This window comes from Hypomesus transpacificus, chromosome 13 (genome assembly GCF_021917145.1).
Source record: "Hypomesus transpacificus isolate Combined female chromosome 13, fHypTra1, whole genome shotgun sequence".
NCBI lineage: Eukaryota > Metazoa > Chordata > Actinopteri > Osmeriformes > Osmeridae > Hypomesus > Hypomesus transpacificus.
Window position 1 is genome coordinate 8334780 of NC_061072.1, and position 13562 is coordinate 8348341.

At 45.7% G+C, this 13562-nt stretch overlaps 1 protein-coding gene across 1 annotated transcript; it reads right to left on the reverse strand.

Moving 5' to 3' along the window:
* Positions 1-1031: 1031 nt before the first annotated feature.
* On the reverse strand, positions 1032-7106 carry metrn (meteorin, glial cell differentiation regulator). The gene is made up of 4 exons (XM_047032873.1): positions 6774-7106; positions 5568-6001; positions 3864-3923; positions 1032-3055 (listed from the first exon to the last, which is right to left on the reverse strand). The coding sequence occupies exons 1-4, from the start codon at positions 6872-6874 to the stop codon at positions 2742-2744; spliced, it is 909 nt and encodes a 302-aa protein (XP_046888829.1). The 5' UTR covers positions 6875-7106; the 3' UTR covers positions 1032-2741.
* Positions 7107-13562: the final 6456 nt, after the last annotated feature.

Below are 13562 nucleotides of genomic sequence, written 5' to 3' on the forward strand. Positions count from 1 at the left end.
GGGGCCCAGGGGGCCTGACAGCTCCTGATGCAGAGGCAGAAGGTTTCCCCCGGGTTTGCACGAAGGGAAGTGTGTGTGACACATGCTTGTGGTTCTTCTGCATGAGTCTAACACCGTGTAAAATGCCCCACCTGCTCGCTTTCAAACAGATTTACAGTATGCAGTAAATTTGTGAGGTTTTAACAGACGAATGCATTACATTTTGAAAACGCATATGGGCATTGCAGTTTGCGGATGCCATTTATTATGGTTATATTGGGAAATCTGCCGAATATGCTGTGGGGGGGAGGGGAGGGGGGGGAAACAGGTGGTCAATTTAACAAAGTGTGTTAGTGTTATGAGTATCACATGAGTGAATGTCGGTCCATTCTTATTTTGTTAGTGAGAGAGATAACACATACAGACTGCCAACTGTAGTCTTATTATCAGTCAGTTTGATAATCCATGGTCACATTAGCGTGAAATGGGGCTCAGACTTTAGCGCTGGCTGGTCACTGAGATAAGACTGGGGCCCATTAGTGCTCTGGTTCAGACAGCCTTGGAATTAATGGCGCTGCAGTCTGCAGAGCAGTAAAGGTTGTCTCTGTCTGAGCTGGGAGGCTGAGCAGAGTGGAAGGCAGGCTGTCTGGGGGCAGGATGGAGAGAGCGACAGTGTGGCACCTCCACTCCGCCTGTCCTGGTGCTCTGCACCCGTAATGGGGATTTATGACTTCCTGGATCATGAGGCCCTCCAGCACAACAGGATTCCGAGCGTGGCTCCAACGCCCACCACTACCCAGCCCCTACAGAGCCCGGAGCATGTTAGCACACCTCTAAATCTCCAGTCGCTTTCGTTTATCTCTCTGTTAGTCAGGTCGTTTGTTATGGGCCTTAAGAGATCCGGGACTGGGCTTTTCTATGTTTGGAGACTGAGTTATGACGGCAGTTTGGATTCCTGAGATGTTTTAAGTTTGTTTGTTATTTAACTATGTGTGAAAGGACCAACATATTTATGTATGATGTTAGTGAAAATGAAGACTGAAACATCTATGTTCTTTTCAACAATTTAATATAGCCACACAAAGGCCTACAGATGATAATTTCCAGACAATGTTTTTCCACCATAATAACATTTTTTTTCCTCTAGAATATCTTATTTACATATTTACATTGATTTTCATCAAATAGAAGACATTGAAACAACAAGAGCAAAAATCACACAAAATGGCAGTATAGCTTTTTATTCTAACATACCGCTCCAGCACGTGTTAATTTGGTATTAACCCCTTTCCCTTCATTTCTATAGTGCACTTAGGACAGTCAGTTGAATAACCAATGCAGCGGAACTCTTTTTGCTAGCCAAGTCCAGATATAGGAAATGCACTTGTTGTTTGGAAAGAGTATATTCCATATATTTATCAGGCATGGCAGTGTAGTTGTTATTGTATGAAAATAACTAACATATTTTTGACCAACAACATCTAACCCATTGTATTTTTTCCCTAGACCATCATACCCAGTTAAACTCCCATTAACAGTTATGTTTGTACAACGTTAAGTTTTGTTGAAGATTACATACAAAAAGGTGACAAAATAGCTGCTTTGGCAACAGTGCTGCAAAGTAATGGATCGACCGAAATTGAATGCTATAAAACCAAATCTCTTCAGTCAAATGGAATAACACATTATTTTTTTGCAGACATAGCATGGCCAAAAGTATAACGTAAATACCTAACACAACAGCAAGCAATGAAAATGCTGAAATGTTCATCATAGACATTTTTATAACATCTTTATACAGAGATCTGAGGTTTCAGAATGACCCTGTGTGTACAAAGAGAAAAAGAATCTCAGAGTTGGCTACACATGTGAAAGTGCTCTCAGCACTAGCTTGCCAAGCGTCGCTAGCATCCATCCTGCTATGCTAGCTCTAGCCTAGCGCTAATTATGCGCTAGCATCGTCTGGTCATATATTACGTTCTTATCGCCCGTCTATGCTACATATAGTTGCTTTTTATTTGGTTTTCAGTGCTTGCAGAACCAGGCTTTCCAGATCAGTCCCTTTCCCTAATCAGTGCAAATTCATATTTTCAATGACAACATTTCAAAAGAATAACTATTCTTCATCTCCACATAAAGAACAGTAACATCGAGAATGGTCTCTCAATGATAGCTACAGATACATGGCATTTATCATGGCAATTACTTTTTTTTAAACTGTTCATGAATTCAAAACAGCGAAACACTGATGGCCACTTTTAAGCCTTTAAACACTGGGATTTCAGTTCAACAATGAATAACAATCTTCATAAAACTTCTCATATATTTTCCTGAGTTTCATAAGACACAATCACAAATGTACCTGAAATCATGCCATTCATTCTATCTGGGACATTTGAACCAAATAAACTGCGAAATCTGGAGAAATTCCTAACATCCTGCCAATGCCAAATGATTTGGAGCCACAATCCACCATGTTGCCTGTTTCACACCTTCGTAGGTCTTTGTAAACCAGATGGCATATTGCACTGGGAGTGGTGCTATGCAACCAGACAGGGAACTTCTCCATGCTTTTACAGGGCAGGATCCACTGGAGCCATCATGGTGGCATCTTCCCACAGTTGCACACTACAGGCTTCGTCACACATCAACCCTTGTCTGAGGGTTGCTGGAGGTCAGGGGGGGTGCAGCGATCAGGCTTGCCTCCCAGGACAGCCTTGGTTCAGTGTTACAGAAAGCTGAAGGCTCAAGTTCTGGTCGGTTCAGTCTACATCCAGTTCACAGGGGATCTCCTGGGCCTCTTTGGCCATGGTGTAGGCCCGCTGGAAGTCCTTGTAACGGGGGGCGCAGCCAAGCCACGCCTCGCCAAAGTGGACCCGGCCGGTGAAGAGGAAGCTTCCTGGTCCAGGCCGGACCCCACACTGCAGAAGGGTACGAATCTCCCCCGACTGGGTGAGACGGCCCACGCCGGTGAACAGGGCGTACTTCTGACGGAAGACTCGGGTCGCGCTGACCTTGATCACGGCCGCCCGCAGATCCTCATCCTCCTGTACCGCCCGGATGTTCCCTCGTACAACTGTGGAGAAAAGGAGCAGTTTGATGTTAGCTCAGTGTTGGATCAAACTACACCAACAGCAGCACATCATGCAAAGCATCGCAATACATGAATCATTTGGGGCAGGGTACTGCGGTGGATGATAGATCTATATACACATTTTGTGGCTCGCAAGGAAAATCTCACAGGACTGTTGAACAGCTGAAGTTGTATCCAAGGCCATCAGAGGACCTCACTCAGGATAGCCACAGGGATACGGGGGGAGTGGGGGCTAATCTTTAATCCCTCCGACTTTGAGTTGCCAAGAGGCCGGCCCACAGTCAGGTTACAGCTCAATCAGAGCCACACGGATTAGTCCACTACTCTGACTCTAAAAGGGGGGGGGGGGGGGGGGGGGGGGCTGGGGGTGAGGTTGGGATTAGTCCACCACAGTGCCCCAAGGGGGGGGGTTCTAGGAACTGGAGAGGATAAAGAAGTGCTGTTTCACCTGTGACCTCTGAAAACATTAAGTAGACCTAAGGTGGGAGGATTCGGATCTGAGCACTGTCGCCCCGATCTTAGACCTGGCCCCAAAAACCCTTCTGCATTTAAGCTCATTAGTCACAACGTTCTGAAATCCTGACACAAAATCATTAGGTTATTTTGCTGTGGCTGCTTAGAGGTAGCTGGCACCATTTAGTGGTCAAATAAATGTACTAAACCTGCCATATAGTAGACGGGGGGACGGGGGGGGGGGGGGGGTCACCACACAGTCTTTGTACTGTGAGTTTTTATTGTTATATGACCAGAACTAGCGTAGTAGGCCAGGCAGTAAAGGGGGAGAGCTCACCAAAGTCGCTGGTGCAGACAGCCATTAGGATCTCTGTGTTGTTGCAAGGTCTGCAAGCACCTGGGGAGAGAGAGAAAAGGGGGGAGGGAGAGAGAGAAAAGGGGGGAGGGAGAGAGAGAAAAGGAAAAAAAAGAAAAAGGGAGTCAGTCAGCGACCTTCACTAATTAGCGAAACTACAATCACTACGTTAGTATCTCTTTTACGCTTTATTTACCACCGTATTGTATGGAAGGCCATGCAGGCATAGCTAGAAGTTACTAATTGAAAGCTCTTTTTTTTCCTCCCCTTGAAAGCTCTAACAGTGCAGGGCTTCAAACCGATGATCTACAAACATATCCTGTAGCAGGAGTGAAGGACAACAGCTTTAGATCAAGTTCCCAGGAGACGCGTGACGGGGATAACCAGACCTGGAGCCCCAAGCACACGCCTGCACACTGACCCACCGCAGTGGAATGGCAGACAGCTGTTACTTTTACGGTTGTGAAAACTTAAAGGTGTGAGAGACCTCGATCCAGACGTATCTTTCCGCCTCATGAAACTTCCTCCCTAAAGCCAGCGAGGGTGTCTGTAGTCACACTTCGTCAATACAGAGACTAGACAGGGGTGGTGGTGGAGGAAGGGGGCTTTATAACTTCAAAGGATTTAAAGGGGCAAAACAAAATCCACTTCCACTTTTCACAAGAGCCTTCCCTTCCTACTGGACTGCGGTAGCTTCGTTCACAGCTGTTTATCAGTTTAAAGCACTTCAGAGGGAAAGGAAGTACAGAAGAACGGTCCTTTAGATTCATAAAAGGATCTGCAGATGGCCACAAGAAAGAGACTGAAGCGAAACCAACCACTAAACTATGGCTGGATTGATGCCACAGGGAGAGGGGAAAACACCCAAACATTTTTTTAAGTTCTGCTGGCCTTGTAGTTGTGAGAAAGGTCTTTTGCCTTGTCCTCCCCCTCCCCCCTTCTTTTCCTTGGTGAAAAACTCTTGATAAATGAGATTCCTTCCTCCTTGGGCCATAGGAAACCTCCCCCTGTCCCCAACCGGTCAGACTATGTGTGTGTGTGTGTGTGTGCGTGTGTGTGTTTCAGGAAGTTAGAGGAGGGGGGGGGGGGGAGATACTTCCAACAGAGGAGCAGTCCAACAAAAGAAGGGAGCATCTCAGCTGGGCAGAGGCCTTTGGGTCGCCACGGCAACGGCAGTAATCCCAGAATACTCATGCTGCCCCCATTGAAAAGGGCCTCTGGACTCTGGAGAAGGCCCCACATACTGGGCTATTGTCCTACAGCTCTCCCTTCCTCCCTTCTCTCTTTCCCTTTACACCCCCTTCAAACCTAAACCAGAGGCCTGATAAGATCTGTATGCCTCCAGGGAAAGTTTGGATACATTCTCCTACTTTCTGCCTGGGCAGTGGAAACTCCTAAAAGCCCCCAAAAGCCTGTTGAGAAACCTCTTCCAAAGGGATTTAGGAATATAACTTAACAGGATTAATTGTTCTATTACGCAAAGTTTTTTTTTTTTTTTTTTTTTTTTCTAACTATACATTTTTATGGAATTGTACGAGAGCATCTGATATTGCACCGTCTTTACAGAGGTGAAACTTAGCCTATTTATATAACTTTCTATTTTCATTTGACCTCAAATGGCCCCAAATGGCAACGTCACTGTGAGCCAAAAAAGTATTCCTTCACTTCCTGTCTCATTCTCCTCACCTTCACTGCTGATTGGGCTGGAGTCGAGTGACAGCCGCGCCGTCCAATCCCCTCTCAGCTCGTAGCGGAAGGACGCAATCCTGCGACTGATGTCCTGGTGCGGCGTAGCCTGGAGAAAGAGGGCCACCCTTTCCCCGGGCAGGCGGCTGAAACAGCGCACCCGCGGCGGGGGAGACGTCTCCAGCCGATCCCCCACCAGGAGCTCCAAGACTCCGTCTCTCTCCAGGTACAGCTGAGCCCCGTGGAAGTGCTCCGAGGGCTTGACGCAGGCCGTGATGAGGCCTGAGCTGCTGCTCCCGGGCCCCACTGCCGCGGACGGCAGGCGCGGGGACAGGGTCAGGCGGAGCGCCCCCTTAGGGTACAGCCAGTCTAAAGTACCCTCGGAACAGTGGAGGGAGATCTGCTCCACGCTGCCTTGTTGCTGGGAGAGGCCACTGTAGGAGGTGAGGAAGGAGGGAAGGAGGGAAGGAGGGAGGGAGAGAACCGTGTTACAACCAGCCCTGCCATGACCCTTGGCTTCAGACAGTTTGCCATTTCAGTGACCACCAGCATACCAACTATGGGAAATGATGCTATTTATCTCCAACCATGAAGGAAATGGTGCAGGGTTTGTGGTTAGGGAAGGTTTTAGATGTGGCTAATTGGGTTGGGGAACTTAGAGCATCAAAAGATTCTGACCAAAAGTAAGGAACAGATTAGCAATTTTCCACTGCAGCTTTGGTGTATGTAAACATTTAAATAGGCACGTTTCACGAATCTGAGCGTAGTTGGGCAGCCGAACGTTTCATGGTTAAGAGAAAGCGCCTCCTACTGGACACTTGTATAAAGGAACGGTTACGGTTGAAGCATTAGTCGGCGTTAATTTTAAAGACATTGCAAGACCTGCGGTGAAATAAAACCCTGCTTTTAAGTTGGAAATGTGCTAGCAAAAATTACTTTTTTAGCTTTAAGAGTCTGCGCATCACAGTTGGTCTCATTACAAGTAAGGGCGCAATCGTTTGGAACGGTGCACATGAGAAATATTCAATTATAAGAGGGACCTGTCCTAACTTTTTTTGCAACTAGGCCTAGAGAACACTCAGGAATGCTCACCATCAACAAGGTAGGACACGCACACAAATGTACAATCACAGAAAATCTATTTACTCTGGGTCTAGGTTTTTAATTAAGATAGATTTTATCCAGTCTATTAATGGTCATACTTGCCTTCCTCTCCAGCTGCACTGGTCTTCAGAATAGTTTGCCACTACCAACTCAAAAATGGCAAACAGTACGATCCACATTTTGTTATTCCAAAAAACTGTCATTTTTCTTCTATGAGCAAGACGTGCAGAAGCCAAAGTAACAGTTACTCCAAAGAAGCTGTCGCGTGCAAGTCACCTATAAATCTGACCGTAAATGGCTGTACTTCACTATCTCCATAGTTTGATTATCCTCCCGCTCTAACAGATAAGATAAGATAACACTGTACTGCTAGGTGAGTCTAAACTACCAAGTGTCCATACTTCTATCTCGACTGTAGGACGGTGTGGTGACTAATGCAAGTGGAGGACCGAACTTAATCACAGTAAGCAAAAGTTCGCCGACCAATCAGAGTTAGAGAGTCGTAACTTTAAACCACTCACACGAAAGAGGGGGAGGGGTGTGGTCTATCGCTCGTGACGAGAAGAATGGTCTATCAGTATGCAAGAACAAACGATGTTTAAAGTAGATAGCAATGATGATAAGAATAAAAGCTTTCTAAAGGTCATTAGCAGCAGAGGATACAGATACTATGTTTGATCAATTAATTAAAACTCAATAACATAAACAGATGTTATTAATTATACATTTGTAAATAGATTTACAAAAAAAGCGTGTTCAAATAAAAAGTCCAGCCTATCGGTCTTAAAATCGTAGGCTATAGGCTATTTCCTTCCGACAAAAAGTACAGTATACCATTTTTGGCCTTTGAAAGACCTGTTACCCATGAGAGCAGGTGTCGACGATGCCGATATGAAGAAAGCACTTAGTTAATTACATCTGCAGATGCGTGCGTATGTTTCTACTAATGTTCTCTCTCAATTTACGGTGACACGCATGGAGATATGAGAGGTCGAGGAGGAGGATGATGATGAAGGGTTGGAGGGTGTCGCCCTGGTAGAAGCGCCCTCTCTCCCCCACCCCTACTGAGCTTCTCTTTCGTGTGGCGGTATTATAACCAAATCAAATATTCTTTTGTGCTCGTATTGCCATCCATCTCACTGAAGTGAAACAGTGACATTGAATGTACGCAAGTGGCAGGGGGAAAGAGTGAGAGTGTAAAAGACAGAGAGAGCGAGTGAGCGTGTGTGCGACTTGAGAGTGTGTGCATGCGTGTGTGTGTGTGTTAGACTCTGACGGAGTTATGACAAGGCCTCAAACCAACATAAAGACACATGTGCAGACATCTAGCTGTGCTATTGTCTCAGTGCACGGAGCCCTGTTCGCTCCGGGGAATTTCAAAGCATAAGCGCTTCAAAGAGAGAGATGTAGGGGGTATCTGGAGTCCTGGAGAAATGAATATATTAGTACCTAATACTAGTTAGCCATGACCACCATGACTTGGCAGGGGTGTGCATATACCAACATTCATATATCGTCATGTAAGCATCCTCACAAAATGCATTGCAGCCACAACTATGCAATGTTTGGGGCTACCTCGGGGCTACCTCGTTGTTATGATCAGTGACCTATGCTCTTTTGTAAAGCTCTTTGGATAAAAGCGTCTACTAAATGCATAAATGTAAACTAAATTGTTGTGCAGTAAACTAGCTTGACCCTAACAAGCAGACCTGAACAGGTGGGCAGCTGGGTGTGTTTTGGTTTCAATTTTGCTATGACTTTGTGTTCTTTCTACAGAGGATGTTCTGGAAGGTCTGTTTGTATCTCTCTGTTTCACTCTCCACCCTTCTTTCTTTTTCTCTTCCAGTTCTCTCTACCACACTTTTTCTCTGACGTTTTCTCTCTGTCTGTATCTGTGTTCACAGCATTCTCACTGGCCCGAGAACGCAGTGTCTTTAAACATTGCTTTTGTACGCATACGAGAGTTTGTATGTGTCTGTTAGTACTGTGCGTATTTGTTTGGTATATTTATGCTGCTGTGTGTGTGTGACAAAAAAGAAGGTATTTGTGTCAGTATGTGTGTGTACTTGTAATAGGAGGTACTGCCAGGGTAGTGTGACTAACGTTTACGGAACCTTGACTCTGTAGCAACTCCCGGCCCCTCTCTCTCTCTCTCTCTCTCTCTCTCTCTCTCTCTCTCTCTCTCTCTCTCTCTCTCTCTCTCTCTCTCTCTCTCTCTCTCTCTCTCTCTCTGTCTCTCTCACTCACACACACACACACACACACACACACACACACTCATGGTCTCGACCAGGCTTTCCCGGGCAGGTAGATTGAGATTGGGGACATGGATGACCTCCCCTGGAGACCTCCCCTGGGATCAGAGCCCCTGGGATACAGAGCAGTGCTGCTCAAAGGGACTGGGTGGCTCTGATGTTTAGGGACCAGCAAGGATTGGCGAAGACTGTGAAAGTCTTCTTTGTGGACTACCTTGTAGTACAATTGACACAGTGATTGAGAAAACAGATTTTTCAAGATCTGTGTGACTGCTGTACTGTGCATGCATACGTTCAGTTTGTGTGTGTGTGTGTAAATATTTCATTTTTGAAACAGCACCCATTAAATAAGCACATTCCGCAAAAATTGGACATTGCACATTCTGCAACAATTGGAACAAATCCTTCAAAGATCAATTGACATTCCCATGGGAATGTGTCCTCCTGGACAGAAACTCGAGAGTGGACGTGAACCTGCAGGTTTTCAGTGGCGAGTCGTGGGATCGTCGAGGCGGGAGAGTCGTGGGATCGTCGAGGAGGGAGTCTTCCCATCAGCAGCAGGTGAGGGGCTCCTGTCCTGTTCTCAGAATCATGTGACTGTCTTTCGGGTCTGGCTGGCTGGTCAGGGCAGGCTTGTGGTAAACACTAACACAGGGATCCCATGCAAACTACTGTGTTTCCCCTCCAAGCCCCTATGAGAGCAGTATGTGAAAACCAACACCTGTCTCTCATTGCACTTTGTATAGGTTGTGTTTGTGTGTGTGTGTATGTATGTAGTAGGAGTAGTTGGTGTGCATGTTTGTTTATTTATGTGTGTGTGTGTGTGTGTGTGTAGGGCCCAGTGGGACAGTCAAAGCTATGAGAGTCTTAAAAGATAAACACAGAGTGGGTGTGGATTGCAAACGCAGCTGGAACCGCACAGAAAGACATTGAGAATGCTACTTAGCTCTCATAAACAGGTAATGCACCATTTAGCTCAACCACCACAATACTACCATACACACTCAACATAATACTCAACCCTCAACATCCTCTGTCACGTAAATCTTTGACACAGGAAAACATGCAGAAAGATCCATTTCAATTTTTTGTTTCCATAAGTAAACCCAGACGTATTTAAATCACATCTCAAAATATCAGGACCAATTCTTTATCTCAGATCCTGTGTGTTGATGAAGGAATTTAGCATTAACCAATCACTGGTCATTGGTGGGCTTTATGGACCTTACACTCAACCCATGTGACTTAACGTAAACATAGACTGACTTCCGGCCCTTGCCAAGACAGCTCAGGGGATTGGTCTATAAATATAATGTAATTAGTGCTCCAAGGGTCAGGGGTCACAGCTGGGTGCCCTTGAGGGTCTTTCATGACTGAAATGGAGGGAAGAAGGGTGCAGGTGTGAGGAGGGTGAGGGAGGGGGAGGGAGGGGGAGGGAGGGAGGGAGGGAGGGAGGGGGGGGGGAGGGAGGGAGGGGGAGGGAGGGAAGGGGAGGGAAGGAGGGGGAGAGAGGGAGGGAGGGAGGGAGGGAGGGGAAGGGGAGGGGAGGGGAAAGTGGTCGTTACTATCTGGAGTGGTCAAGTCATTTTTCTTTGAAATTAGCCTTAACAGTCTTCACTAAACTTCAATAAAACTTCAATGAAAAAAGGATGTATCTCTCATAAAGGTCCAGAGAGTATGTTACCATCATAGATACAGTTATCAAGACAGAATCAATCCAGATGTGACGTGTGTATTTTACACTGTTCAGACTTCAAAGATGTCTATGTTGTTCAGACATTCAGAACTGCTGAGAGAGAGAGAGAGAGAGAGAGAGAGAGAGAGAGAGAGAGAGAGAGAGAGAGGGTGGTCTCTGTTCTGTTATCTCACAGTGTAAGCAGATAACGATAGTATCATTGAAATGAAATGGGCTTTCAAAAGGAGAGGGTCAACAGAACAGCAGTCACCCCTGACGGTCTCTCGCTGGCTCTGGCATTCCTCACTGCTGAGGAGCACATGAAGAAGAGCTTTAGCTCCAGGGCAAACAAGAGCCAGTCTTTGTGAGGTGGGTCTCCTCACTGGCCAGTCAGCAGAGAAGACAGACGTTGACTTATGACAATCAATGGAAAGTCACAAACGAGAGACTCTTCATGTGTGCGTGTGTGCGTGTGTATGTGTGTGTGTGTGAGAGATGAAAGAGAGAGATTGAGACATGGTGGCCTATCTAGGACTGATGATTGTGGATGTTTCCAACATCCATTTGGAAGATGGTTTTGTATTTATATGTATAATGTCTGTGTGTAAGAACTGTGTGTGTTGGTTAGGGGTGAGTATATTGTGTGGTGGGTCGTTGGGGTGTGTGGGCGTGTGAGAGATGGTGTGTGTGTTTTTGGAGGGAACTGCACTTTTGTCTTCTGACTTTTAACCTCCCACCCCAGCCCACCCCTCCCCACCCCTGCCTAGCCAACCCCCAACTTTCCCCCCATGACCACCACTGTATGTTTATGAGGATCATTAGCCTTTACTGAAAAAAATACAACTCCCTATACCACTTACAGTGGCACACAAGAGTAAACTGCTATTCCCATGCTAAAAGACAACAGTAATCATGCTAGGCCTGCTGTGAGCTGAGGGCCAGTGTTGTCAGAGTCCAGCTGGGGGTCAGACAGAGGTGTTGCAGTCTCTGACTCCTCCCCCACCTCCACCCCGAAGTCCACCATTGGCTGGAGCATCTTGGAGGGAAACCTTAAGAGTGGTGTCCCTCCAAAACTGACAATAGGTAGAATGTTTTACAATTAGCCATAGCAAGACAGATGTTGCCAGGGTTGCATCCACCCCTCCTCCTCCACACACACACACACACTTTGTTTTTGTACAATGAAAGTCAGGACAAAAGTTTTTTGGCGGTTAAGCCCTTTTTCTTGAGTCTCTGCCATTGATATTATCACTATGTAATGAGATCTCTGAGAAGCAGAGTTGTGTCAGTGTTGGTATTATAACGATATAATTGGGAGACATGCATTATTCAACAGCAGTTTAATCAGAAGCTGAATGGTTTCCTCCCTGAATAACAACAAAACAGTTATAATAAAGTCAAAAAGTGTTTCGCAGTCATTATTGTAGCTTAGTTCATATGGGCATTTATGGGTATGTCAATGTAAAAATATATCTTCTTGTGGTTTGTTTTTCATTATAATTATCAGGGAATCAATCAATCAATCAGTCATTTGCATAAGTATCCCACGATTGGCTGAATAATCTTGGAGGGAAATTCAAGAACCACTATCCCTCCAAAACTCACAATGGCTGTGGTGTTTAACATGTCCATAGAAAGCCTTAAGCAATCTGTCCCCCCCCACCTACACCCCTATTTAAAGAGCATATTTAGATACAATGCAATTGAGAACAATTGATGTATATTCTGGCGGTCAAGATGAGCCTTTCAGGTCTACGGACACTATCAGTAGCAACACAAGACAACAAAGTTTAACTGTGTCTCGTTCTGCATCGCTGACTGAGGTGGTGTTCAATTACGGTGTTGATATTTTTTATGTCGAGGTGTTCGCTGCTGTCATTTTGTTAGACCACACATTTTCCCTCTGCCTTTGTTTTTCTTTCTTTCTCTTTCTTTATGTTTCTCTCACAAACAGCCACACAGACACACACACACACACACACATATACAGAAGCAGTTACACACCATGTATTCAGTCACAAGGCCTGCACACATTTACGTTTAGGTTCTTCCATGTGTTGCACGCATGGTTGGTCTTCTTCTTTTGCAGTCTTGTTAGACATTCAGCTCCCCTCCTCCAGAGCTGGCTCTCTGCTTCTGACTTCTCTGTGCATTGTGTTCGAGGGTTCATCCATGGCTGCACATCACATAATTAGCCAACACACACACATTCACCACACACACACACACCACACACACATTTTTAAAGACCCATACAATGGTAGGTTCAGACAATAGACACATGCCAGCCCCCCCCCCCCCACTCCCCACACACACACATATATATACCCTGTCTCTACCTCGCCTGCACCAAAAGCCTTAATTTTCTCAGCCCCCCACTCTACCATCAGCAGTATAATGAAACTGTCTACAGATAGGATTACTCCTGAGACAATTCACTCACCCATTTATCTCTATTGGGTTACAGACTCTGTTGTTGTGATTTGAGCAGAAGTATACAGCCACATATATTTCCATGACGTGCGTTTCCACAATGTTCCGCAACATTTCCAAGAAAATTCATTCACTTAACAGTTTTATGGATTCATATTTAGTTTTGTCGAGTAGTAATATATTTTGTCAGTGTCTTGTAGTTGTTATTTGGCAATATCCCGCATCAAGAAAATTTTAGACTGTCTGCCGCTGCATAATCTATACTTCAAAGAGAATTGTTCAGCCTTCTCAGTGACCTTGGTATTATCTGGGCGGTGGTCATGTTTCCTTTAGAGATGCCATCACACAAGAGACGCTGTCTCCACCGAGGTCTCTGAACACCTGAGCCCTTCTGTGGTGACCGACAGGACTGTCTGTTTTATAAACCAACACATCTGTTGCAAATGTAGACTCTTTGTTGGGGGAACCCCTTGAGGGAACCGCCAATTTTTGGTGTCCACCCATCATTTAACTGACCCCCCCCCCCCC